Source organism: Monodelphis domestica, chromosome 6, assembly GCF_027887165.1.
Source record: "Monodelphis domestica isolate mMonDom1 chromosome 6, mMonDom1.pri, whole genome shotgun sequence".
Lineage (NCBI taxonomy): Eukaryota > Metazoa > Chordata > Mammalia > Didelphimorphia > Didelphidae > Monodelphis > Monodelphis domestica.
The window spans coordinates 63,510,742-63,538,174 of NC_077232.1; the positions used below are offsets into that span (position 1 = coordinate 63,510,742).

The window sequence follows — 27,433 nt, forward strand, 5'->3', positions numbered from 1 at the left end:
TGAAGATGGATGGGAGGAGTTTTCTCATAATTGTGAATCTAAGCCACTCATGTCTTGTCTGAAAGGTGGTCCCATTCTAATTAACTAGTAATTGTTTCTACGTTCTTTTGATTGTGTCCAGCTACATGGCAGGGTTTGTGAGACATTTCAGCCCACATCACTTTCTGCAATGGAAGCCAGCCCAGGATCTCACTAAAACCCAGAACTGAGGCTTGCTACAAGGAATAGGTTTGGGAAATGAGACCTCACAAGTCTTAGGAGCAAATTCTCTCATTCTATTCTCTTGAAGTCCAGATCCCAGAGAAATCCATCCTGGTAGGGCTACAGACTAAAACAAGACCCTGAAACACTTCTGCAGTGACTAATGGTTCAACAATATGTTGTTTTTTTACCCAAGGATGAGGAAATATCACAAAGGAGTGTGTGTGGGGGGGGTGTTTTGGGGAACTTAGAAGAACCAATAGAAGGATAGGTTTGTATTTTGGGCTGATGAATCATTTTCTTGTCCATAATCCTTTGCTCACATCTCCCATTTATTTTATTTATTTTTTTTTAATATTTCCTTGTTAGAATCAATACTGTGTATTGGTTCCAAGGCAGAAGAGCAGGAAGGGTTAGGCAATGGGGGTTAAATGACTTGCCCAGGGTCACACAGCTAGGAAGTATCCAAGGTCACATTTGAATCCAGGATCTCCCATCTCCAGACCTGTCTCTCTATCCATTGAGCCACCCAGGTGTCCCCTGGTTCTGAACTTCTAAAGATCTCTTGCAAGTGATTCTTTTTCCCCTTTGAGAAGCAAATGGATGGGTCCCACAGTGCCCTTAGGAGTCCACAAGCACAAACATCCCACAAGTCCCAAGTTCTTTCAGGTCTACATAATACTTCCTACACAATTCTGAGACCAGGGTGCTATGGGGGAATTGTATTTTTGTTTTTGTTTTTTGTCTTACAAATGAGGAAAATGAGGTCTCTAAAGTGGAAGGTGACTCTCACACTGTGGCAGAGCCAGGAGTAGAACCTAAGAGTCCTGACTCCAAGTCTAGTCTTAATAAATATTTATTAAGGGCTTATCCTGTGTCTGGCACTGTGCTATGCACTGGGGATACAAAGAGGTAAACCCAGGTTCTTGTCAGTGTGACTTAGAGATCACTTTCTCCACTAACTTAAATGAGAGAAGAGAGGGAAGGCAAGAAGACATCACAGACAAGCAGGACAGCTTTGAGAGTTATAGGTCATTTGAACTAGGTTTTTTTCTTGCTCTCGCAGTGTGTGGGAGAGGAGAGGAGCGGAGGGGAAGAATTTGGAACTGAAAATAAAATAAAATTGAATTTTATAAAATTAAACCCTTACCTTCTAAGAATCAATACTGTGTATTAGTTCCAAAGCAGAAGAGCCCGAAGGGCTAGGCAATGGGGGTTGAGTGACTTACTTGTCCAGGGTTACACTGCTAGGAGTGTCTAAGGTCAAATTTGAACCCAGGTCCTCTAGAGTCCAGACCGCCCTCTTTAGCCACTGTAGTTATTATTATTATTATTATTTCAATACAATAGACAATCATCATCTCAAAGGAGAAAGCACGCAGACAGAAAGAGCCGGGGACGGGAGTCTCCTCCCAAGGGGGCAGGGAAGACAGAAGGAGGGTGGAACTCCTTTCCGCCGGGCCTTTAGGCGTGAGGCAGTTGTTTCTGGGGGGAAGGCTGGGTGTCCGGGAGGACGCGACGAATCCCGTGACGCGGCGGCCGAAGCGGAAGTGCCGGTGTCGGAAGCGGAGCGGCGCCGAGGCCGGGCCGGACCGGGCCGAGATGGCGGCTGCTGCGGCGGCTGCCGGAGCTGCGGGGACGACGGCCTGGAGTGGCCTCCTGCGGCTCTGCTTCGTGTTTGGTCTGTCCTTTCTCTCGCTCACCGGGCTGCTCCTGGTGCAGCTGGCGGACTCGGCCAAGGTGAGCGACCTGGGGGGGCGGAGAGTCACCTGAGGAGAAGGGGAGGGGAAAGGAGAGAAGTCCGCCTCTCCTCCCTTTCCCTCGGACCCCGACGCGGACCCTCGGGTGGGAAGGAGGTCGCTGCCCCCGGGCACTCCTGTGGCCCTAAAGAGGGAGCCTTTCTGGTCCGGGGACCTGACAGCGCCCTTTCCCCTCGTACTAGGCGTTCCTCAGGGCACCCAAAGGCTGGAACCTGAGGGCCTAATGGGAGTCTCCCCCTCCGCCGGCTCGGACCTCGGCTCCCCTCTCCCCCAACCCACCGGTCATTCACCGGGAAGTAATAGCGAAAGCCAGCGTAGCCTTTCGAGGGAGGCAGATGTGCCCCCATTTTACAGAGGAGGAAACAGAGACCGAAAGGGGCTAACTGACGGGGCAATAGATGGAGAACTGGACTTGGAGCCCCATTCGAAACCTGCCTCCCTACTTCTTTCCAGAGGACGCCTTTCCTCTGCTAATTATCTCCTGTTTATCCCGTACGTATTTGTTTATTTGTTGACACTCTCCTTAGATTGTAAGCTGCTTGAGGTCAAGGGCTGTCTTTTGCCTAACTTTGAATCTTCAGTGGTGCTTAATAAATGCCAATTGAAGGGCTGCTGAATGTCTTAGAGGATAGAGAGCCAGGAGCTCCTGGGTTCAAATCTAGCCTCATTCACTTCCTAGCTGTGTGGCCCGGGACAAGTCCCCTAAATCCTCTTTGCCTGGCCCTTGCTCTTCAGACTTAGAGTTGCTACTAGGACCGAAAGTAAGGGTTTTTAAAACCCCTACAGTATACCTTGCCAAATTTAGATAAGACAAGGGCCTGGGGCAGCTTGTTGGCTCAGTGGAGAGAGCCAGGCCTGGAGATGGGAGGTCCTGGCTTCAAATGTGGCCTCAGACACTGCCTAGGTGTGTGATCCTGGGTCACTTAATCCCAAATTGCTTAGCCCAGACCACTCTTCTGCTTAGGAACCAATATTGATTTTAAGACAAAATTTAAGACAAAATGTATGAGTTTTTTTTTAAATATGTCAATTGATAGATACTGCCCGCATGACCCTGAGCAAGTCACTTAACCTGTTTGGGTCAAGTTTCATCCTCTGTAAAATGGAGATAACAATAATAACCACCTCCCAGGGTTGTTGTGAGGATCCAATGATACACTAATTGTAAAAAATTTTGCAAACTTTGAAACACTGTAGAAATGATAGTTGCTATTGTCATTTTGCTTTTATTGTTGTTATTATTGGTTTTATATCATCATTATCCAGGATGACACTAGTTAGTGTAACTTAAGGGTTCCTTGTAACCAATCCATTTGGTCGTCTGTCAACAAGCGTTTAGGCAGTGTACTCTCCACTCTGCCTTAACAAGATATGCCCCAGACACTTCCCACCCCCTACCAGGTCCTGTTTCGAGCCTCTACCCTTGCCAGTTGCCCCTGGCTCTGAAACCTTTGGTCCTGGATGTCCCCCTCTCCCATAATAGGTCCTGATAGGATGCTCTTTCTGTTTTCAGACTTAACAAGGAGCCCTCCCTCCCATAATAGGCCCTGATAGAAACCCCCTCCTTCTCCAATTCTAAATTCAACAGGAGCCTCTAAAGTCCTCAGCCCTGATGGGGGGCTTCCCATTGTACCCTCCTGCCCTGACAACAAATACCAAGAGGTTCCAGTAGAAATCCCATAATTCCTAGTCTTGTTGAAAGCTCTCTGAAAATCACTGGACCTGATAAGAATCCTCAACATAGACTTATGACCCTCAACATTTACTGATGACCCTTAACATATGCCAAAACTCCTTCCTCTCACTCAACATTATAATTTCTAGACCTAACAAGGAATGGCAAACCTCCCTGCCGCCAACCTGTGATCTTGATACCTCCTCCGATTACCAGGTCCCTTAAAACTGCCTGGCCCTTCTAAAACTCCTGTAGTCCTTAGTCCTAATAGTGTTCTGCCACCCCAAACAAAACTAAACCTCTGGTCTTGGCAAGACCCACCATCTACCTCTCACCTCCAAATACAAGTTCTTGAAAGGATCTTCTCCCCTTGCTCCTTACCTCACCATCCTGGGTTGCAGAGTAGTCCTACCCCCTTGTCCACACTGACTATTAGAGATAGACAGAAACTCCCTGTAATATCTAGTCCTGATAAGAGGCTTTCCCCCTGAAACCTCTACTCCTGATACAGCACTGCTCCGCATGCTAAATCCTGGTATTCCTGTCATCCCCTCCAACGCTAAGCCCTGGCAACATTTTCCTTATGGCTTCTTCTCTTGCCCCCAACATCTTAGTAACCCCCTCTAATTTCTAGTCCTGACAGAAGGTTTCCCCCCCCTGAAACTTCCAGACAAGATTCCTCTTGTCCACACATGAAAGCCTTTATAGGAATCATTTCTCTAAAAACACTGGGTCCAGCTAAGAGCTCTGACAGAAACCTCTCAAACACCAAGTCTTTTGAAAGACATTTCCCCATTTTTAGATAGTGACAGGGCATCCCTTATAATCCTTTCTCTAGTGGGACCCTTTCCAAGAAACTGTCACTGATAACCAAATCCTGGCCTTTGTTAAGGAGATTCAAAAACCCTTTTCTATAGATATCATCAAAAGCCTTAGTCCTGACAGGAGGCTTTCAAGGCCCATATACTAACACCGTTACTTTGTCCAAATGGTAAATTTTGATGGGAACTTTCCCTCCTACAGCTGGACAGAACCCTCTTCCACAATGTCTTAGCACTGACGGGATCCTTTGTAATCCCTAATCCTAACAGTAGGTTACCCCCTGAAACATGTGATTCTGACAACCTTATCCAAATACTATGTCTCTCCAAAATATTGGGTCCTAATAAGAGCCTGCCTCCTCCCTTTTAGACTTCATAAACCTGACAGATTTCTCCCATTCTCCCCTTATCTTGGAAATTATGTGTGTATAAATATATATTAGGTTCTGAAAACCTTTTCCCTGCCAGTATCAGGCCCTGATAGGGAATCTTCTGTAATTCTTAAGCTGGATAGCTGCCTTCCCCCTTTAATAAAATACCTCATAACAAAAGAGCCCCCACATCCCCACTTCCTATAGGGGCCAGCCTTATAAGACTGCCTGCCCTGAATAGTAAACTCAGATTCTGACAAAAGCTTCCCCACTTCAACACTCCCTTCCTACCCCCATGATAAGACTTGAATATTATATCCTGAAGAGAACCTTTTCCTCAGAAACCCTTCCCAACAATCCCTTGTTGCCAACCTACCCCCCTACCTCAGTCTATTGGCACTAATAGGACTCTTCAAACACTTTGGCACTAACAGGACTCTTCAAACACTGAACTTCCCTCCCTCCAGACCAGCTTTGTTTGGACTCCTTCCTTGCCTCTAAACACAGTTGTTCATAAAACTTCCAATTCTAGTAGAAGTTCTTCAAACCTCTACCTTGATTTGATTCCAGAAAATACTATCTTTATAGAACCCTACCTTACCTACTCTAGATGCCTATTGTTCTGATAAAAGAACCAAGATAACATTTACAGTGAGTCCCTTAAATTCTTAGACCTGATTGGATTATTCCCATCCCCCCTCCAGGAAAACAAAACAAAACAAACAAGCAAACCCCCCTTACCCCCCAAAAAAACCTTGGTCCTGATGGGATGACCAAGTTCTCAATTCCAACTTTTGGTCCTCACAGGATGACTATTAGACTTCTTTTCCTCCCATCCCCATACACTCAAACTTGAGGCTGTTGGGATCCCTTTAGCCCTGGTATAAAATACCTAATGCTAACAAGAACTTCCCCAGAATACCCAGTTCTACTATTTGGGTGTTCCCCCTTTCCTTAGAATTTTATAGAATCATAAAATTTTAGCACTGGAAGAAATCTTAGCCATCTAGTCCTGTCCCTTCTCTAACATAACCAGCAAGAGGTCATTTGTCCTCTGCCCCAAAACCGCCAAGAAATAGCAACCCACCACCTGCTGAGGTAGTCCATTCCACCTTTGAACAGCTGTATGTGTTAGGAGGTTTTTCCAGGTGTCAAACTTATATTTACCTCCTTGAAACTTCTACCTTCTGCTTTTGTTTCTGCCCACCAGGACCAATAGAACAAACATCCTTCTTCTACCCAACAGCCCCTCAGATACTTGAGAACACCTGTCATGTCCCCCACAAGGGCACTAAACATCTTCAGTTCTTTCTTTCAAATTCTCTGAATATTACATGACCTGAAGATCTTTTACCAACCTGGTTGCTCTTCTTTGAATACTTTCCAGCCTATCAATGTCCCTCTTAACTGTGGTGTCCAGTACTGAACAAGATAGTCTGACCAAGACAGAGTAAACAAGATGTATTATTTGGAGAAGTTCTGCCTTTCTTGGTGCAGCCCAAGATGTCACCAGTATTTTTGACTGCTACATTACCCTGCTTACTAATTTTGAACTTACGGTCCACCAAAACTGCCACTTTTTTTTTTTTTAAAGACAAACTGCTGTCCCCACCACATCTCCCTTGTTAGAATGATTTTTTGAATTCAAGTGAGAAACTTTACATTTGTCTGTAATGAATATCTTAATATTAGATTTAATTCAGTGCTCTAACCTATCAAGTTCTTTTTGGATGCTATTGTCCATTCTCTCAAATTTATGTAATCTTTTAAATCATTGATAAAAATGTTAAACAACTCAAGGCCAAGTAGAGTTCCCCTGGGCACTGCTCTGGAGGCTTCCTTCTAAGAGGACTTTTTGAATCATTAACAAACACACTTCAGCCAGTTCCAAAATCCTTCTACTTGTATTGCTATCTAATCCATTTCTCACCATCTTTTCCATGAGAATGGTAAGAGAGAACTTTATGAAATGCTTTGTTAAAGTCTAGGGAAAGCTTCTGTAGCATTCTCCTGATCCACCAGCTTAGAAACCTAATTATATTGAAAAAGGGAATGAAGTTAGTGTGGTTTGATCATGACCAGTCTGTAATCACCATTCCCTTTGATAGATATGCACTTATCATGGCACCAATGATCCATTCTAGAATTTTTCCGGGAATTAGTGAGTCTAACTGGCCTTCACTTTGCAGGCTATTCCCTTTTTTGAAAACTGGACCAGTACTTTTCCACTATTGTGATAACATTTCCAGATTTTCATGATCTTTCACATATCACCAACACTGGCTTAGGAGTCTTTTCTTTTGGAAAAGATTGCTCACCTGGGTCAAGTGACTTGAGTTATCAAGCCTAACTAGATGCTATCTTACTCATCTTGTTACTTCGTTTATCAGTTCTCTATTAGCCATTTTAGTTTCTCTTTAAAATCTCTAGTACTAAGAGAACCTGTCTCATCTTCAAACCCCAGTTACAATTGGTGCCTCAGCACTTACCCTGGTGTACCAGAGTACACCAAGTTAAGGGGGTGCAGCTCCTTGACTCAGTCCTCTCCTCAACCCCAGATTCATAGGCCCCCTTCTCAAAGGGTAGATCCTGGAAAGACCTTGCCAAACTTCTATTAGGAGGCTCCCCCTGAAACTTCCAGTCCCATAGGAGACTTCTAAAATCTTTGACCCTGACATGACTCCCACCAAAAAGCATTAAGAACATCCCACCTCCCAGATACCAGATCTCGAGTCGAGATTCCTTTCCTCCAAAAAAATCTGTTTCTCTTAACAGAGCCCCCTCCCCCTTTCCTCTCGGAAAAACCTAATCCAAAAAAAGAGGTAACTGCCAAATATCATTCCCTTTGGGGAAATCTGTCTCCCATACTTGGTCCTGATGGCATCCCTTCTCTCTGCTTCCACAGGATCTTCCACTTCTTCTGACATCAACAACTTATATTTGTATTCTTTCTTTGTTTCTACTTTCTTTACCACAGTGCTACAAATTAGATAAAGGAAGTATCTTCCATATTTTATAGATTAGGATGTTGAGGGCCAGAGCAGTGAAATTATTTTCTCACAGGTAACAGCTTAACTATCCAAACATTGATTCAGCACCCCCTCTTTGCCAGGTGCTAAACTTCAGACAAAAACCAAATGGCTTCTGTCCTCAGGGAACTTACGGCTAGTCAGAGCAACACAGCAGATATACAAATAAATAAGCAAGAGAATTGAAGGAGACTTACAACACTAACAGTTGGGGAGGAATCAGAAAGACTTCCTTAGGAAATGGCAACTGATTTGAACCTTATAGAAAGTTAAGAATCACAAGAATCAGAAGTGAAGAGGCCATGTATTTATTTCTTGGTGTGGGGGACACCTGTGGGCAAGAGCTAGGCAGCCAGTGTGACTGGAATGTAGAATGTAAGGAAAAGATAGGTTGAAGCAAAATCATTTTAAAGGTTGATCACACTAAGGTTTATATTTAAACCAAGAAGAAGTAGGAAGTTACTGAAGATTCTTGAGTGGTAGAGCAAAGATCTTAGGTTACCAATGAGAAATTATTTCATTAGCCCAGGTGGGAGGTGAACTCTTGGTCAGAACTAGGATAGCGCCTGTGTACCAGATGCAAGATGTATCTACAGAACTTGGGAAAGGTGAGGGGAAGAAATAAGTCAAGGGAAAAAGCATTAGAACAGAGACTTTAAAGCAAGTCTTCTACAGCCAATCAGTAAACATTTATTAAGTGCTTGCTATGTGCCAGGCACTGTGTACTGGCAATACAGAAACAGAATGAAACAATTTCTCCTCCCAAGAAACTTAAATTCAGATGGAAGAAACAGCAAGTAAGTAGATAGGATATCTCAAAAGTCTTACTGCAATTTTGCCCTTTATTATAAAGAGAGTGCATACAAGGTAGTTTGGGAGGGAAGGAACGAACACGTAGAGAGGGGCAATTGAACTGTTTTATTTCTTTTTCATTTTTAATTAATTTTTTTAAACCCTTACCTTCTGTCTACCAAGCAGAAGAGTAGTGAGGGCTAGGCAATGGGGGTCAAGTGACTTGCCCAGGGTCACAAAGCTGGGAAGTGTCTGAGGCCAGATTTTAACCTAGGACCTCCCATCTCTAGGCCTGACTCTCAATCCACTGAACAACCCAGCTGCCCCCTACTTGAACTATTTTAAAGGAAGAGAAGGTTTCTATGAGATGAACCTAAGAAGGGAGTAGATTACAAGCATGGGGATGGCTGTTAAAAAGGATGGGTGGTGGTGTGTTGTGTGTAGAACAGAGAGTTTGGTTGGGTTGCAGAGTGCTAGAGGGAGAGTTGATCTAAATGGTTGATAACGATTTTCTCCTACTATACCACCCTGTGTCCTATTACACCCCTTTGATTCCTGGAACAATGACCTCCTTTCCTTTGTTTCCCGTAGCTCAGGGCTCTCTTTCTCCTTTCCCCTTCCCAACCCTCAAGTCTAAGACACTCTGACCTCTCCAGTGTTCTTGGCTTAAAGTTTTGTCCTTCCCCTTCTGTGGTTATCCCAAGTTGTTAAATACTCGTTTTTCCTCTTTGCTGGTGTTTCTTTATCTTCTGTTAGTGCTTTCTCCCTCAAATTATGTTCTTCTTTGCTCAACTCATCAATTCTCTCCTCAAATTACGTACTTCTGGGCCGCCCATTCTATGGCTGAACAACTCAGTTGTGAGGAAGTTCTTTCTTATTTGAGCCTGTACCCTTCTTCTACCCTTCTTTGCCCTCTTGGGCTAAGCAGAATACTTAGTCACATGACTATCTTCCACATGACAGCACTGAAGATATTTGAAGCTTGCCTTTCCAGTCTCTTAAACAGTACTTGCTTTTTGATCATCCTTTCTTTGGCAGGACTTTGATCTCGATCCTAAGAGTGTTTTCCTGACCTCAAATTTCTATATCTCATATCTTTGTCCTTACACTAATTGAGTGTGCTGGGGAGAATGATGATCTCTCAGGCATTTAGGATTTTTATCTGTATTCTTCCTTTCCTGCTTGTATAGGATATCCTTATTCACCAATATAATTGTATTAGACATGGAATTCACAACAAATTGGGCTATAATATGATCCATAAAAGAAAGTCATTAATGATTTCTAGACACTTCAGATATTTTATAATAACAATTGTATTATTGTAAAAAGAGAAAAGTCTTTTGCTTAATGCTTTTAGGTGACAATACAGATTAAACTCACCAGAAAAGAATTGAACTTTTAAAAGTTCATTCTTTCTGTAGTTTTAAGATTCTGGAATCACTTCTTGAATTCATTTAGCATTGAATATTTTGCAGAGTGTGTCCTTAAATATGATTCATGTTAAATGTTTTATAAAGTGCCACTTTGATGCATAATGCTCTGTACCACATACCTGTTTTGGTTGCAGAATTTTGAGGATGTCCGGTGTAAATGTATTTGTCCTCCTTATAAAGAACATTCTGGATACATTTATAACAAGAACATATCTCAGAAAGATTGGTAAGTATTCTTGAGAATTGAGTTATCTGTGAAATCTTTGCAAGATAGTTTTTACTGTCCTAGAGTTACTGCCTAGAGTAGGCAGAATTTTTTCTTCTTCAGCAATAATCTAATTTTATCACCCCTAGGAAAAATCACAGTAAGACACTGATTGGATCTGTTGATGCCAGTTGTAAGTAAATATAATGCAAGTCATAATAATGCAAGCTTGTGTGTAATGCTTTATGTTTACAAAATGCCTTATGTACATTCTTACTTGATCTTACATTCATCCTTGTGGACTAGGCTATACTAGTAACCTCATCACTACTTTTAAGGCTCTGAGAAGGTAATCTGCCCAAGGTCACACAGCTCATGAAATTACAGCTGAAATCAACAGCTTCTCATTCTCAGTTCAGTATTCTTTCTTTTTTTAGTATAGCCAAATTGAATTTACCCAAGAGATGGGGCCCCCAAAATGCCATCTGTATACTTCTCAGTGGAGATTCTTCTCTTGCCCCCTCCAGGTATCTAAGCAGCTTGTCTTGGCCTGAATTAGGGTTCTCTACTACTTTAGTAGCTTTTGACCTGCTATTCATTACTAAGCAGTGATTGTGTAAAAACCCACCTCTGCCACATAACAATTTAAAACGAGTCAGTTTTCCCTTTAGCCTGGTGTTTGAATTATGATAGTCACAATGACAGAACTTCAGGAAACAGAAATACTTGAGGAAATTCTGCCCTCTTGTGGATTGGCTTCATATAACTAACCCTGACTTGAGTTTGGAGCTAAAGAAGTATGGGAAGTTTAGAAGCAAAGCTTCAACCTTTGTATTTGGATAAGGTGTTCATACGGTCTGTGTTTGGAGTTCTACCACCAACCAGCTAAAGTTCTTAAGCAGATCACAAAACTTCTAAAGTCTTAATCTCTCTGTCTGTAAAACAAAGACATTGAGTTATTATATCTCTTTGGGCTATTTTAGTTCTGACATTCCAAGATTTCCTGAGGCTTCTATAAGTATACATAGTTTGGGCACCAAAAACTTTCTACCCAATTGACCACTGAATGAAACTGGCACAATGGATAGAGCACTTGGTCTCCAGTTAGGAATACCTGTGTTTAAATCCAGCTTCAGACACTTATTAGCTATGTGACCCTGGAAAAGTCACTTCACCTCTGTCTGCCTCAGTTTCTTCAACTATAAAATGAGGATCATAATGGCATCTACCTCTGAGAAGGAATGAGATAATATTCGTAAAATATTTAGCATAGTACCTGGTACATAGTAGGTGTATAATAAGTTCTTGTTTCTTTTTTTTTCAGTCTGGTGGTTATTTTTTGAATGCCATACTAGCTATTCTTTGTAATCTTCAAAAGAAGCATTTGACTCTGTCAGATGTTTACTAAGTAGATGCTTAAAAAGCCTCTTCTTGTGTCCTTTCTTGTCCCATCTTAAATCTTCTCATTTTACAGAATGACTTGGCTACACTTTTTTAGGCTTTACATCATATGGTTGTTTTGTAATTTAAAAGAAAGACAAAAATCAATTTTTAATTTGTACTGATAAATTATTCAGGATATGATGGGCACTTACAATTGGTTTATTCAGACATGAAATTCAAGTCAGAGCCTATTATTTGAATGATAAATGAACTTTCTCTTCCAGTGTTTGACTCATGTCCTTTTCCTGATTGCCTTTGCTCTCAGGTTTTGATACATTCTGAATATTACTTGGCTTTAATCAGGGGATGTTATTGGGAAAAAAATCAGGAGATTTGACAGTTGTGACAAGGGAATCACTTTAAAAGACTGATATATATTAATTTAAGGTCGCCAAGGAATTCAGCTATGTAATTCCTAAATGAAAACTCAAGTCAGCTGTCAACCTTTTATGGAGTTTAATTTCAATAGGAGTAAGAAAGGAATTAGAGATAGAGAGAGAGAAAAAGGGAGAGAAAGGAATAGGGCTTAAATACCCCTTCTGTTAAGGCTGGGCCAAAAGGCCCAAGCCCTTAGATAGCTGAGGCAAAGAAAGGAGATCAGTCCCTATTACTCACGTGACCAAAATGGAGAAACAGTCTCAGAGGCCCCCACCTTCAGCTTCCTTCAGAGCAAGCTTCTCAGAGCACACTGCCCACTCCGGCAAACTCCTTAACCCCCTTCTCGAGTCTCCAGACCCCCCTGATCTTTAAGGAAACCATCCAAGTTGCCTCCCCTCAGTTCTCACATCTACCAATCACTGTCCATCAATTTCCCTGTGCCAATGGAGGCTCTAGCTTAACCCAGGACCGCCCAGAGGCTTTGCACATGTCTGTTGAAGGTCATATTTTCAAATGATTAAATCTTTGCTCCTTTGCTACAGCCCTTTCTAAATCCTGTTAACCTGAGTAGGGTAGAGATTGGAATAATTAAATTTTGATCTAGGCTGCAGCCCTTACTCAATCCTATTAGGACTGAATAGGGTGGAGATTGATTCCAAGTATCTCCATTGTATCAATTCTAAAATCAATCATGACTCAAAGAAATTCCTGTTCTATGCTTAAGCATAGGTCAAAGTCCTTTCCATTGTTCAGCAAAAGGTTTCTGTCCTAAAGTAATCTTAAGAAGGGAAGAGAAGGAACCTCCCATGCCAATGGGGTTCCCATTCCAATAGACTATCAGTAAGAAATTTTCCAAGTATGAAATATCCCAATGGTGAAATTTCCAACATTTATAAGTCTAAGGAATTTTAAGGTTTACACAGTAAGCCATAGAAAAGTGTTCTTTTGGTGCTCTCACCTTGTTATGGGCTTTTAGGGGCTTCCTCAACTCTGAATAAAAACTTCAGAAAATTAAGCAAGAAAATTAAGGGTATTCTGGGACTTTTTGAGAAAAGAAAGGTATCATAAGGTAGTACCAAGGGCATTGGGAATGTGGTCAGAATGTGGTTTGGAACCTCAGCTTTTTCATTTGGAAAATGGTAATCATGCTTTCATTATCTGCCTCAGAGTTGTGAGGATCAAGTAAGATCATGTCATAGAATTAAGGACCTTGGTCCAAGGGTTTTTTTGTGGTTACCTCTGTTCTACATGTGTTGTCTTTCCTTATTAGAATGTAAGCTCTTTAAGTTTAGTACAGTGCCATCCGTGACTTAAGTAACTTAATTTGTTCATTCGTTTATTCATTCAGTGAATATGTTTTAAAGTGACCCACTTTAAGTGCTTCCAAGAGCATTGAACTTGTTCTTTTCTAAATTATGCCTAGATCATCAAAATCTTCCTCTCAGAACTGAATGCTTTCTGATGTTATTAACCCTACTATATAGTTGGAGAATCAACTTGGAAAAACAAAATCTGACATTAAGTAAAGGAATCCTTTCCACATCATAGCTTTCCCCATCATAGTTTTGATGTAAGAAATTATATCAGCATAAGAAATTAAATGGGAATTTGGGGAGCGTTTGCAGAAGCCGCAGATATGTGACGGTCAACAGATGATAGAAAAAGTTTAAAAACTCAGAAATGCATTCTTAATTCAAAATTCACAATAAGGTACTTAACACCCCATAAAAGAAAAAATTCAGATGACTTTTCTGGTACAAAGGAACAGCCAATAAATTTTGCATGGATTTTCTAGATTGTAGAGTCACTGCATCCCTAATCTCCACCATGTGGGAGGGATAACTACTTTTCTTAGTTAAAAGTCTACCAAAGAACATCTTCCTAGGAAGGAGATAATTCCAGGGAACATTCAGATAATTTCATTCCTTCAGCTAGAATTTATTAAATGTCCATCAAAGTTAAACTGGGAGTGGCTGTGTTGCCTAGTCAGCAAAGTCTGTCTCTGGCACTTCCCACTTATTTCAGGGACTTTCTCTCTTGGGCTACTAGTGTTCCTATGTTGACTTTGCTTCAGCTGCTCAGAATCTCTCATTTTTCCTCTCTTTCATAACTCATTTAAAAAATAATTCAAAGACCATTGTTTCAGTATAACTGGGTTTTTTGTATAATCCATCTAAACCATTATCTCTATGCATTTAAAAACCTATTCTCAAAGAGGGTTTTACCAGGCTACCAGAAAGAACTCTGATACAAAAAAGGATCTAGTCCAACTTTCCCATTTTAAAAATGAGAACACTGAGGGGTGTCAGAAGGTCACAGAAGGCTGAATAAAATGGCCTAGCCCAGGTCATACATCACAGACTTTCTGACTCCGAAGTCTGACACTTTTTTGGTAACATACACTGCTTCTCTCTGTGTACAGACTGAGTTCTACATAAGATATACATGTGCCTGTGTACTTTACTACATTGTATTTACTACAGTAAGTGAGAAAACCAGAGGCTTAACCTCCATTTATTTTATTTTATTTTATTTTTTTTACAATTTTTTACATTTTTTATTTACAAATTTATTTTACAATTATTGTACAATTGTACAATTGTAATTACAATGACAAAATTACAAATTAATTTACAAATTTAAGATTTGTAAAGAAGGCATCTACTTCACAACAATGCTTTCAAGTAGGTATTGCAAATCTCCTGTTTTATAGGTGAACAAATGGAAACTTTTGAGGGGTATTTACATAGTATCCGAGTCAGGATTTGAACTCTGGTCTCCTTCCTTCAAATCCTGTGCTCTTTTTACTAGGTCATGCTGCCTCTTTCTGCTTTCAGACTGTATTCACCAGCTTGTTGCGAGGAGTTAATGTAATGTTTGCCTCCAAAGGGCAATATGGGATAAGAACATGGGGACAAACAACACTTAGGGATCAGCCCATTTCTTGTGGAAGGGGTTATAGCTATCAAAGTTAGATCACCCTGCACATAACATTTGCTTGCTTCCTGAGTTTCTCATTTTGCCATGCTTTGTTAATGTTACTTGTTTGTCCTTTATGTTCCTTTGAAATAAATTCTTATTCTACAAAGTATGAATTCTTTTTTATGTCTGTTTGTGGCTTAAAGCCAATATCTTCCTCCTCCTATCACTAGGTGGCATGATTGTCTAGGTTATAACCTGATTACAGGCCTAGTTGAAAGAGCAGCTCCTGATTCTACTCTAGAATCTGCTCAGGCCATGTCCCTGCATACCTCTGGCTATCAAGTAGTGACTCAGATCCTTTGACTGCTGACCTTCTGCAGGTCCTTCAAAAACTTTGTATTGCTGCTCTCCAGGAGGAGCACTCGTCCCCCACTCTGGGGAAAGGGACTGGTTCCTAAAGCTACAAAAACAGACACTGAATAGGAGAACCATTGCTTTTCCTGACTGAGAGAAAAAAGAGTTAATGCAAAGTCGTTCTGGCAAGCCTAGGGAATTGAATTATCCTCTGTACTTCCTGGTGTGTCACCTGTCAGATAAACTGATCCTACAAGACAAAGAATCTCTCTTAAACTTTGTGTAATATAGTTCGGATCACTTGTCATGATGTCTGAGTTACAGATTATCCCTTGCACATTATGACTTTCCACATTGTGGTTTCTATATATTTTGGGTCTTTATAAGAAATTAAATGAGAATTTTTTGAGAGTTTTGTAGAAGCTGAAGACAACTCATGGACGCTAGTGGATGACATAGAAAATTTTTAATAACTTAAGACTGCATACTTAACCCAAAATTTGCAATGAAGTAATCTAAACACTCCATAAAAGAAAAAATTCAAACTTTTCTAGTAAAAAGGGCCAAAAATTTTTACAAAGATTTTCTAGATTGCAGGTATGCTGTGCCTCTAACCCCCTCGATGTAGAAGGGATAACAGTATTAAACTGTGTTTGAATTTAAGTGTTCTTCAGAATAAAGACTAAAGGCAAGCCTTAGAAATACCTTTGCTTCACTTTCATTGTCATGGTATTTGACCTGATTATGGCATTTAGTGCCCTCCACACACAGGTAGACACAGGACTGGCCAAATATTCCACCAATATGGCTTGCAAAAAATATCTCCTTGACACAAGTAATATCCAATGAAATCCAATGAAGCACGTCAGCTTCGGGAAGGGTGAGGGGAGGGGAGGGAGGGAAATAAAGTGAGTATTGTAACCAAAAAAAAATCTCCTTGATAGCCTACCTCTATTCAAAATGCCACTTAAAGAGTCTCTTTTGAATTAAAGTAAATATCTCCCAGGAACACTTTGTTGAAAGATATTTTATATGTGTGTGTATATATATATATATACATATATATATATGTATATATATATAGAGAGAGAGAGTAAAGTAGGGTAGAAAGCAATGTTAATGCTGCAAGCTTTTGTCAGAAATTTTAGTAGGATTGGGCTCATTGTCCTCTACTGTAAAAATTAACTTAATAAATAAGTCACCATTTCTGTAGTGTTTTGAGGTAGGTAGTATAGTATCTTTATAAGAAAAACCAAGGTTCATAGAGTTTAGCAGTTCACTCTATACCATAATCAATATGTAGGCAAGCTAAGATTTGAGTATTAACATTTTTATAGTGTTTTAAGCTTTTCTATTCTTTTCTTGCAACAACTAGTAGTGTAATCATTACTGCTGCCATTTTCCAGGTGACTTGGAAAACTCAAAGGGACCGACTCAGTTTCCTATAGCTAGTAAACTTTGGTGTGAGGGCTTGAATTTAGGTCTTTTATTAGGAGACATAGGGAGAATGAGAGATTCTGGTAGCATAAGAAAGTAAGCCCCAGAAATAATTGGGAGGTGCCAAAGACAGACTTTTGTTGACTGTGCAACACAGCCACCCCCCAGTCCAACTTTGGGTGGGTGCTTAATAAATTCTAGCTAAAGGAATGAAATAATTTGAGTGTTCACAAGTATTTCTTAAATTACAAATGGCACTGTGCTAAACTTAAGGAACTTGCATAATAAGGAAAGACAACACATGTGGAGGAGAGGTAACTACAGAAGGGACTTCTGCTCCAAGGAAGTGGAAGGAGGGTGGGGAAGATGACTGGATACAAGAAAAGAAGCTGAAGCATGGTCTGATGAGTGATTAAGGCCAGAATTAGTTAGCTAAGCAGGTGACTTTTCATACACTTAGTTACCAGTTAACCGAGTAGTGCTCTAGGGTAGAAACTCCAAAGACGAATGGACTAATTTACCTGAGGACTGGGGCCAGGATTCAGAAAGAAGGAGGTATCAGGGTCTAGGTCTCAGGTTCCATGTGGAGCATCAGGTCAATAGCAGCAGCAGGCAGATAGGGAGTTTGCCTGGATGGATGAATGAATGGGATGTAAAGCAAAAGCAGAAGATGACATATAAGAAACATTTTTTAAAGCTCTTTTACAAGGTAGCTGAGGTCAAATGAGCAAATTCAGATACTTTACTGATGATTTAATAGACCTTATACTACTTAACAGTTTCTTATGAATGGAAAGTCAATACTCATTCATGCAACAGGCAGAGGTTGAACTCAATGACCCCTCATGTCTCTTCCAACCCTGGATTTCTGTGATTGGCTATTCACCCTTGAGCCTTTTAAAATGCATATATGCCTTGGAAAAGGGCACCTTAATTTGGATCAATTCCTCACTTATGATGGCATATTAAATTTTACTGAAATGATATCTCTAATCTGTCTCGTAGAAGAAATTATTGCGTAATACCTTATTGGTATGCTTATTAAAGGGGGGATTGGATTGAATGTTCTCTGAGATGCTAGGATTTTCTGATGTAGTCATATACCTTCTCTGATGAGTTTTTTTCTTTGTTTTGAATTTCAGATAAAGTGTTGCTCCTAGATGCTTTAGCTTATCAAACGAATTTTAAGCATCATTTTAATTTTCTTTAAAAATATTTTTTTCAGTGATTGCCTTCATGTTGTAGAACCCATGCCGGTCCTGGGCCCTGATGTGGAAGCCTACTGCCTGCGTTGTGAGTGCAAATATGAAGAAAGAAGTTCTGTCACAATCAAAGTAAATGTCTATTTCTGCTGTTCTGAGAAGCAATAGGCAATGGTTGTAGAGTTCAAGCCAGAGAATTTGGGCTTAGACCCTGGCTCTGCTTCTTGTCACCTGTGTGACACAAGGCAAAGACCTCTTGGGACCTCCCTTGTAAAATAGGAATCATAACTGTTCCTTTATGTCACAGGGCTGGGTTTTTGTTTTTAATCCCCTCTTTCTGTCTTAGTATCAATTCTAAGACAGAAGAGCAGCAAGAACTAGGCAATCAGGATTAAATAACTACTCCGAGTTGAACAATTAGGAAGTAAGGCCAGATTTGAACCTACATCCTCCTGATACCAGACCTGGCACTCTATCTACTGTGCTACCTAGGTGCCTTTAAAAGGCTGTTTTAAGAATCAAATGAGGGGTCAAGTAAAAACATTTAAAAAACTAAACTATAGGGGGCAGTTGGGTAGCTCAGTGGATTGAGAGTCAGGCCTAGAGACAGGAGGGCCTGGGTCCAAATCTGGCCTCAGACACTTCCTAGCTGTGTGACCCTGGGCAAGTCACTTAACCCCCATTGCCTAGCCCTTACCTCTCTTCTGCCTTGGAGCCAATAAACAGTATTAACTCCAAGATGGAAGGTAAGGGTTAAAAAAAAAAACTAAACTAAACTATTGTACCAATATAAGATATTGCTTTTAATGTAAAGGTTTCTTGGTTTCTGCCTAAAACAGCATAGGCATTTTGAGTTCCTTACCTAACATTTGACCAGTCACTTAGCTCTCATATTTCCTTAACAAATAAAATGAGACTAGCCTGCTATTTACCCACCTTATGAGGTACTTTGTGGATTAATTATCTAATGTTAGAAGAATGTGTGAGGTGCCACTAATTTGCTGTGGAGAAAATGTATAATTAGCACATTTCAGAAAGCTGATGTATGCCATTTCAGTTCTTCTAGATGGCCATGAATTGTATGGGCTATAATTGAATTCCCTTCTTCCTGATCTCCCTCAGAGCTAAGTAATGTAACCAAAACTAAAAACATTTGATTTTATTTTTCTGGGTTTAGATAATAGATTTTATGCTGATAGGCTTACTAAGAGCTATCTTAGTTTATTATCTTCTTTGGCCATTACGTCTAGATTTTAAGATTTTATTTTCATTATTTTTTTTAGACTATAAGGCCTCTTCTCTAGTCACGTGAGTCATTTCCTTTTCCCACCCAAATATATTTTGTCATGGAGACTGATTGGCCATCCCGTCTCTATTGTTTACTAGATTGCTTGATGCTCATCAGTGTTTAGTGTAGTGCCTTCTCTCTAAAGCCCTGCATTGAAGCTTCAGAGTGATATGAAGATTACCCTTTATTCTCAAAGGCTTTTTGCAAAGCTATGAGTAAGCTCTGGTAGGCCCTACGAGCTGGAAAGTCTTCAGGGACAGACTGGCAAGCTCTATATTTTCCATGGATCAGCCTTGCTGATTCCCTGGGATCTGCATTTTCTCATCATGATGAGAGTGATCCCTCACCCTATCTAGGGCTCGAGAGCCACGAGCTCAGTCATGCATGTGTTGTTGGATCCTCTCAGGCACACGTCCGTATTATCCACCTCCATGGACGATTTCAGTATACCTGAATGCATGCTGCGCCAGGATGCACTGGTAGAAACGGGGAGAGCTGCGCTAGTCAGTGACCCTCCGCTATAAGAGGCGAAATCAGCGATGTTTGTGTGCAGGTGAAAGAGCGGGTTATTCTCGTGGAATTAACCGTAGATGGTCAACTACTGGCCAAGAACGAAACGGTTTCCCTCTTTCCCTTTAGTTGATACTTTGTGGAAAACGTCTGTTAGAATTTCCTCGAGTTAAAGGGCCCTCTCAAGGCTGATTAGATCGCAGTGATGCTGATGGCGTTGATACATGGGTCTTCACAGCCACAGTTTCATTGACTTTGTAGATATAGAAAACTCAGTGTTTTCGTTTCTCGAACGTGTGACATAATTTTCATTTGCTTTCAGGTTACAATTATAATTTATCTGTCTATTCTGGGCCTGCTTCTTCTGTACATGGTCTACCTTACCCTTATTGAGCCTATCTTGAAGAGACGCCTCTTTGGACATTCCCAATTGATACAGAGTGATGATGACGTTGGGGTAAGTTGAATCTTTCTGAACAATCTGTTCAGCTGAAAAATTGCTTCCAGTTCAAAACAAATATATTTGTGTAATATAATAACTACAATATGATATATTATGACCAAAATAATCAAGCATTTATTGGAGCCAGGAACTTGCTAAGTAGTAGGGATTTGATTTGCACATTATCCTTAAAATTTGAGTTGTAGCGTGTTTTTTCCTGAAGTTGTTATATCCAAGGAGAGGTGGCTTGCTTTGAGAGTTATCTGTTCTCACAGCTTTTAAGATAAATGAACAAGTTCCAGATCTCTGGCTCTGTTATAGCCTGCTGAGCAAAGGGCATATTTATCATCTCTTCTGTTTCCATTGAAAACGCTGTCTGACAGAGAGATGATGGACTAACATGTAGGGTAAGATAAACATTTTTTAAATGGCCGATGTGAGAGCTTGTTTGGCTTGCCTGCTTACTTATTTATTATAAAGTCCCATTCAGTTATGTAGCCCATTTTGGCTACTCCCCCTGGGACCTCTGATCAAACAGGCCCAACCTCAATCTGGATCAGGACTCCAGGTAGCCAACACGGCACAAGCCAACCTCTTCCAGGAAGCCAGAGAGGCCAGTCAAAGGGCATGGTGATCAAACGGAATAAGGGAGCACAATTTATATTAAATTCGTGCAGATTCTTCCTAGCTGTGTGACCCTGGGCAAGTCACTTGACCCCAGTTGCCTACCTCTTACCCCATTTCTACCTTGGAGCTGATACATAGTATCAATTCTAAGGCAAGGATTTAAAAAGAAGAGTTTAATTCCCTTTCTTCTACTGGGTGGAGAGGTAGAAGGGGGGACAGAGGAGATATAAAAAAATTTTTTTAATGCTTAAAAGAAAAAATACCTAAGACCCTTCTTTGCTCTTCTTCCTTAACACCCCTCCCCTCCATGCACCCAAATCCACCCCTTCCACTTAGCTTCACCTACACTTTCAGAAGGCACCAAGAGGTTTTTGAGAAATTGTATATTATGCACTGAAGGAGAGCATTTATGATCCAAGAGAATCATGACTCCATGTTGCTTAGCACTCAGATTCTGAGGCAATTTGGGGTCTGCCTTTTTTTTTTTAATTTCACACACCTTATAAATGTCCTTTGTTAATACTTGAACTTGTCAAGATGGGATTTTATCTCCGCTATGTTAGACGTTTTGCTAGCCTCTGAATTGCACACAGCACCAGTTATATCTGCTTCTGGAAGTTAAGAAATACTAAATGTTCTATGCTTTTAATTGTCTTTCTAAAAAAAAATGCTTGATCATTTTGTCGGAACCAGCTTCTCTGATCCTAGCTAGGCAAGTAGTCGATAGATAGAGTACCTTTCCAGGCATGGAGTATGTAGAGTACATTCTCGGACCTGCACTTGAAGCCTTTCCAGCTTGATAGAAGCTGCCAAAAACTGAAACTGCCATGCCTTTGCTGGCCTGGCTGAGCTGCTTCTGTCCTTGATAAAGCAGAAGAGTAAGATTTGTTTGGAGAATATAATTAGGAGACTTTTTAAAAAACCTTAGTTCTAAAACTCAGCCTTTCTGTCTGTGTATGGATATGTTCTTTTAGGTCTTAACTTTAAAATATTTATTTACCTCAACCTCAATTTTCTATCTAAACTTTTTTAAAAAAGAACATTGGCAATATTAAATCAGACTTTAAGCTGACACTAAAATTTGAGAAGCTCTGAGCAGGCAGTTAGTCTGTATTTACTATATCATATAACCGTGACACACCATCAGTATTATCAAAGCATTACGTTAAAGCCTGTTTTGTATTTATTGTAATTTTATCAGGTATAAAAAGAACAGGCTTATACGAAGAGTGAATTTCTGTTTATGTTCCACAGGCATCTATGGCTTTAAGCAGCCGGTTCAGTCTTGTTCTGATAGATGGTGAAAGACTAAAAGGATTATCTAGCTTGTTTTGTTCTGTAGGATGTGTTCCTTAAGAAAATTCCCCCTTGTCTTGAGTTATTTGAGGTCCTTTGCCTCTGACAGGAATATACCCCTTCTTCCTACTTGAATTTATATTTAAACAAGCCCACGGAGTAGTATTTTATATATAAAGTTTAATCTTCATATTCCTGCTGTGACCTTTCAGAATACATTTAGCCCCGAACACACTTATTGTAGAGATGACATTAGTGCAAAACTGAGGCCCGAGTTTTACTGTCTGGTCTTTAACGTGCTCTGCAATATGTAGGGCTCATCAGCCCTTTGGGACCCTAGAAGGACAAGGGCCTGGGCTGTATTTATCTTTTCATTCCCTGCACCTACCAGAAAGCTCTGCACACTGTCTCAACGATGAAGAGAGCCCACACTTGCTGAGAGCTTTACCAGGGCCTGAGACGGGGCACAGGTGTTCTATGGCTGAGGAAACTGAGGCTCAGCAAGAGCCCCCAGCCCCCGGGGTCACCCAGCTGGCAAGCGTCAGAACCAGAACTCTGCTTAGTGAAGGAATCAGATCATAGTTTGATTCATCTATTAAGTTCCTATGTTCCAGGTCCTGGGAATCCAAAGCTCAGAAAAGAAACTACTTGCCTGCAAAGAGCTTACATTCCTTTGGAGGGCAGAGGCAGGGAGAGAAAGTAACACAGAAAAAGAGCAGGTGTAATTGCTTCTGTCGAAAACACGCTGTTAGGTGGGAGAGTCCGGTAGGGAGCACTTCCATAGGCCCGGTGTCATCACTAACGCTTATGTGGTGCTTTAAGCTTTACAGAGCACTTGCTTTCTTTTCCCTGTATAACAGGCACGATTATCAGCCTCATCGTACAGGAAACTGAGTCAGATGGAGGTGAAGTGATTTGTCCAGGGTCACATGAACCCATAGCTTTCTGAGTCCAGATCCAACACTTGTACAGCCTGCCCTTTCCCTTCTCTGTAGCTTTATTGCACTACTATATGGCGGGCTCTGATTACAATGTATTCGTGATGACATTTTCTGCCAGGGAGGCAGCGTTATCTAGAAGTGAGCAGATAGAGAAAGAAGATGATTACGAGAGTCTCTGGGGGCCATTGGGAAGGAGTCATTGGTAAACATGCACTGAGGGTTTGGGCATTGTGAAAGAATAGAGCATGTCACTAAAACAGTCAGGCAGCATGTCGATTTTGTCGTACAGGGTTCTGCATGCTTTTGTACTCCAGCCACGTAGAGTACTTAAACCTTTTTCAAGTAGACTTAGAAGAATAATTGTCTTTTTCCCTGGAAGCTAAAGTTCAGTTTAGGGAGAGGCATGTCTTGTGATGTGGATATTGTCAGGGCTGAGTCTTGGGAAGGGGATCCAGGAAAAGCCAAACACAAAGCAGTCAATGACTAGTGAAAGCTTTTGTCATTTAGGCAGCTGTGTTTATGTTTTATTTTTAGAGCATTTAACACAATTATTTCCAGTGTAATGACTACAAACACTCTGTTGTATTGGTTTACTTTAGTTTTTCCACCTAGAAACCTCATAGAGCACCTTAACCCTAAATCATCAGGTTAACAGGAATACTACTGGGTGTTTAGCAATATTTTAGTTTATTCTCCAGGGAATATAAAATATAAAGTAAAATTTTAAAAAGATGATGCTTTTAGTAGAAATTGGGGCAAATCCCTAATGTCTTGCATTTAATTTGAAACTGAGGTTCTCTGTTATAAAGATGGCCAACATCCGAAGAGGGAAAGGTTTTAAATTTTTTAAAAGCTATGATAGAGCTAGTTCACCTTGGGTGAGAGTGATGGGGATGGAATAAACCCCAATAAGGCATACCAATTTATTTCTCTGGCAGATACAGCTCGTAGACTATCACTTGTCCAAATCTGAATGGGTTGAGATCCCAGTTAAGGTCCCACCTCAGTCACAGAACCACTGCATAATAAAGACAAGCCACTGCATTTCTCTCTTTTCTATTCCCTTTCTTGTAGGATCACCAGCCCTTTGCAAATGCTCATGATGTGCTGGCCCGATCCCGAAGCCGGGCTAACGTGCTTAACAAAGTGGAGTATGCCCAGCAGCGTTGGAAGCTTCAAGTTCAAGAACAGAGGAAATCTGTGTTTGACCGGCACGTGGTCCTCAGTTAATCTGGAATCTGGTACCAAGATGACTGGAAGGAAGGAAGGAAGGGAAGCTACTGGAAAAACTGCTCCCATCTTCCTGATTTTTTTAAACCACTGCTGAGAAATCTCAGCAAACTTGTTAAATGGGTCAAAACTGGAAGCAGAAAAAAAAAAAGCTTTTTTTAATTTAAGAAATAAAAAGTATTACTGGAAATTTTTAAAAGCACATGTCTCAGAAGCCAAAAGCCACAACCAGTTCTTTTCTGGCTTGTCCTAATGAAGCTAAATCTACCTATGAATTATCTTGAGATCCTTTCTCTATGGCAAACGTTTCCTTCTGTACTTCCATACCTTAATTCTAACACGTTTTTCAAGACAACTTTCACACTTTTCGCATTCAGGGGGAGGGAAACAAAATTTTCACAAGACACTTTATTCCATGAACTTTTGTAAATAGATGTTTCCTATTGTATTCTCGTGCTTGGTCTCATTTTCAGTGGAGTCAGGCTCTGCTGGAAGTGCTGGCTTGCTCAGTTGATTTTGTGCACTGACTTTGTCCTAAGCAGATGATTGGCTCTTGGCAATACTTGGTAAGTAAACTGTGAAATATTACTGACAGAAATGCAGATTTACTTCAGTACTGTGATGTAGATAAACTCTCCAGTCTAAAGAGCATTCTGGGATGGAATGGCCCTTTGCTAGTTTTCTCAGTGACTTGAACAAATGGTGTTGGTATATGTGATCCTTCTCATTTTCATCTCATGGCCTTAGGGGTAAGATTTTGAGATTCAGAAACCATGTGAAAAAGAAATTCATCTCTAAAACTCAAGCCTTCCCAAGTCGACGGCTTATGCACATTCTTCAGTGTTTCCAGTCATTTTGAGAGGTGGCTGGTGGGCTTTGTGTGTGTGTCTTTGAACTGTAACAAACTGGACTCCACCTTATGAGAGCTGTAACAGTTATTGGATAACTGGCTCTTTACTTTCTACATCCTCTATGGAATGTAACAATAAAAATTAATTTTTGAACAACCCACCAGTGTCCTTGACTCGTAGTTCCTCTTCCTTTCCCTCTCCTTAATTATAAAAGTTTACATAGAAGGGAAATTCAACTTAGTATAAAGAAGAACTATCTCAGAATAGAATCATCTGCTTTGATAGTGAGTAGCTTCCCTCTCACTGAGAAAGTTCAAGCCAAGCCTGAAAGACTTTGTCATGAATGCCGGAAAGGGGGTTCAGAATGAGCACAGCAGTGATCAATGTGATCATATTCATATATATATGTATAAATTTTTTTAAACCTTCCATCTTAGAATCAGTACTATGTATTGGTTCCAAGGCAGAAGAGTAGTAAGGTCTAGGCAAAGAAGGTTAAATGACTTGCCCAGGGTCACATAGTTAGGAAGTGTCTGAGGCCAGATTTGAACCCAGGACCTCCAGTCTCTAGGCCTGGCTCTGAATCCATTGAGCCACCTAGCTGCCCCCATGATCCTATATTTTATAACAGTATCAAATATAAAGAAATTTTAGTTCCGAACAAAAGGTTGTAGGAATTGGTGTTAAAAATGCTAACCCCAAACACCTGGAAATAGGCAGCTTTAACTCGGGGAGTAAAGGATCCCTTTTGTGAATTTGATATTCCTGATATAACCTGTGGCTCAGAACTCCTTTGGATTCTCATGTCTTAGGAACTGAATTTGGCTTGTATCAAGTGCTCCACCAGGGGGCTTCAGTTCCTCAGCAAGCATCAGGCTAGCGATAAATACTTAAACAGAGAATAGATTTATTAAAAGGCATGCAAAGAACAGAAAATCTGTGTCTTAAGTTTGGTTAGAAAAGGAATAATTATAAACCACCTTCTCATGAATGCCATTGCCTTCCTTTCCCTTTCCCCAATGCCACCACTCTAGAGGTTCAATCATGATTCCCACAAAACTCGAGGAACAAACTAGTCAAGTCCCTCTGCCTTGGGTGCTGGTCAAGGTGAGTCTGTCCATGTCAGCTGACCTACTCTCAAGTAAGTGCTTTCTCTAGAGATGATTGGCCTACTCTGTACCCAGCTTTCCATTGCTCTCGCCATTGGTTAGGAATCCAACAGTTGCCCTGACTTCCCCCAACTCTTAGCTTGTTCTCCTAGGCATTACAGCCAAGCCCAAGTTTGCACAAACTGTGGAGGCTCTGTTTCTCTGCCTAATGCATGTAGCATCAATGGGAAATGGCCACTTGGCTCTCCTTGATCTCTCCTGGATCATCTGTTCAACCTCAACCTCAAGGAACTGTTCAGCTCCTTTTGGGACTGCTCACTGCAGTGGATTCTAATCTAATCATTTTCAAGTTTTAGGTTGGAGCCAGGATAGTATCTAGGAGTCCAGAGAGCTAAATTCTAGTCCTTCTTTCAGTATAATCTGAATTTATTTCACCCTTCTGTTTCCTCTTCTGTAAAATGAGGAAGTTGGAATAGACAGTCTAGGGAACTTTCCTGCTCTCAAGTTGTACGATTCTGTACATTACTTTTTACAACTTCAAATTCTTTTCTCTTTAAATCTTGATTTAAAAATAAGCCTGTGGAGGCTGTTCTTCTGAAGAATAACTTAGTTGTGTTGACTGGCGTTGTTCAAGATGGAAATCCAATGTTTTTTCAAGTGAACCTTTATTTTTAGTCATACTATTTGTTGTCATACCTGCATAGTGGGTGGAAAAAGGCTAAACAAGACCTGCACAGGTCTGTTTAACCATAAGCTGCTTTGCATATTGTCACCAATAGTCTATAAATCTGACATGTCTGACTTCGCCAAACATAGAACATTTTGGCCACAAAACTCAGGTAAGCTCTTCTTCAAAGACCTGTCCAGCACCAGGATTATAAGAATTTGGTTTGGAAAGAATTTTGGGCACAATGGATATCACTTGAATTTTGTTTTAGGTCCTAATACCATGATAGCTTTAAATGTTAATGATTGTTGCAGGATTGAGATCCTAAATTCGCTGTAATCATTAGAATTTCTGAATGTAGCATTGTTTCTCTGTGCTAGATTGTATAACAAATTATATTTATTTAAGTTAAAGTTTAGTTATTTCGATTATTGCAAGGTATCTTG

General features: G+C 40.6%; 1 protein-coding gene across 4 annotated transcripts; it reads left to right on the forward strand.

Annotated features, from left to right (window-relative positions):
• The first annotated feature begins 1,554 nt into the window (after window positions 1-1,554).
• TMEM9B (TMEM9 domain family member B) lies at window positions 1,555-25,369 on the forward strand. 4 transcript variants are annotated; one of them, XM_007497074.3, is made up of 6 exons: window positions 2,189-2,453; window positions 10,220-10,311; window positions 10,440-10,483; window positions 18,050-18,158; window positions 20,147-20,281; window positions 24,205-25,369. In XM_007497074.3, the coding sequence occupies exons 4-6, from the start codon at window positions 18,075-18,077 to the stop codon at window positions 24,358-24,360; spliced, it is 375 nt and encodes a 124-aa protein (XP_007497136.1). In that variant the 5' UTR covers window positions 2,189-2,453; window positions 10,220-10,311; window positions 10,440-10,483; window positions 18,050-18,074; the 3' UTR covers window positions 24,361-25,369. The 4 variants fall into 4 exon arrangements, with proteins under 4 accessions (XP_001379253.2, XP_007497135.1, XP_007497136.1 ...); XM_001379216.5 differs by lacking the exons at window positions 2,189-2,453; window positions 10,440-10,483 and adding an exon at window positions 1,555-1,941; XM_056802113.1 differs by lacking the exon at window positions 10,440-10,483 and having other exon boundaries at window positions 2,197-2,453.
• The last annotated feature ends 2,064 nt before the right edge of the window (window positions 25,370-27,433 follow it).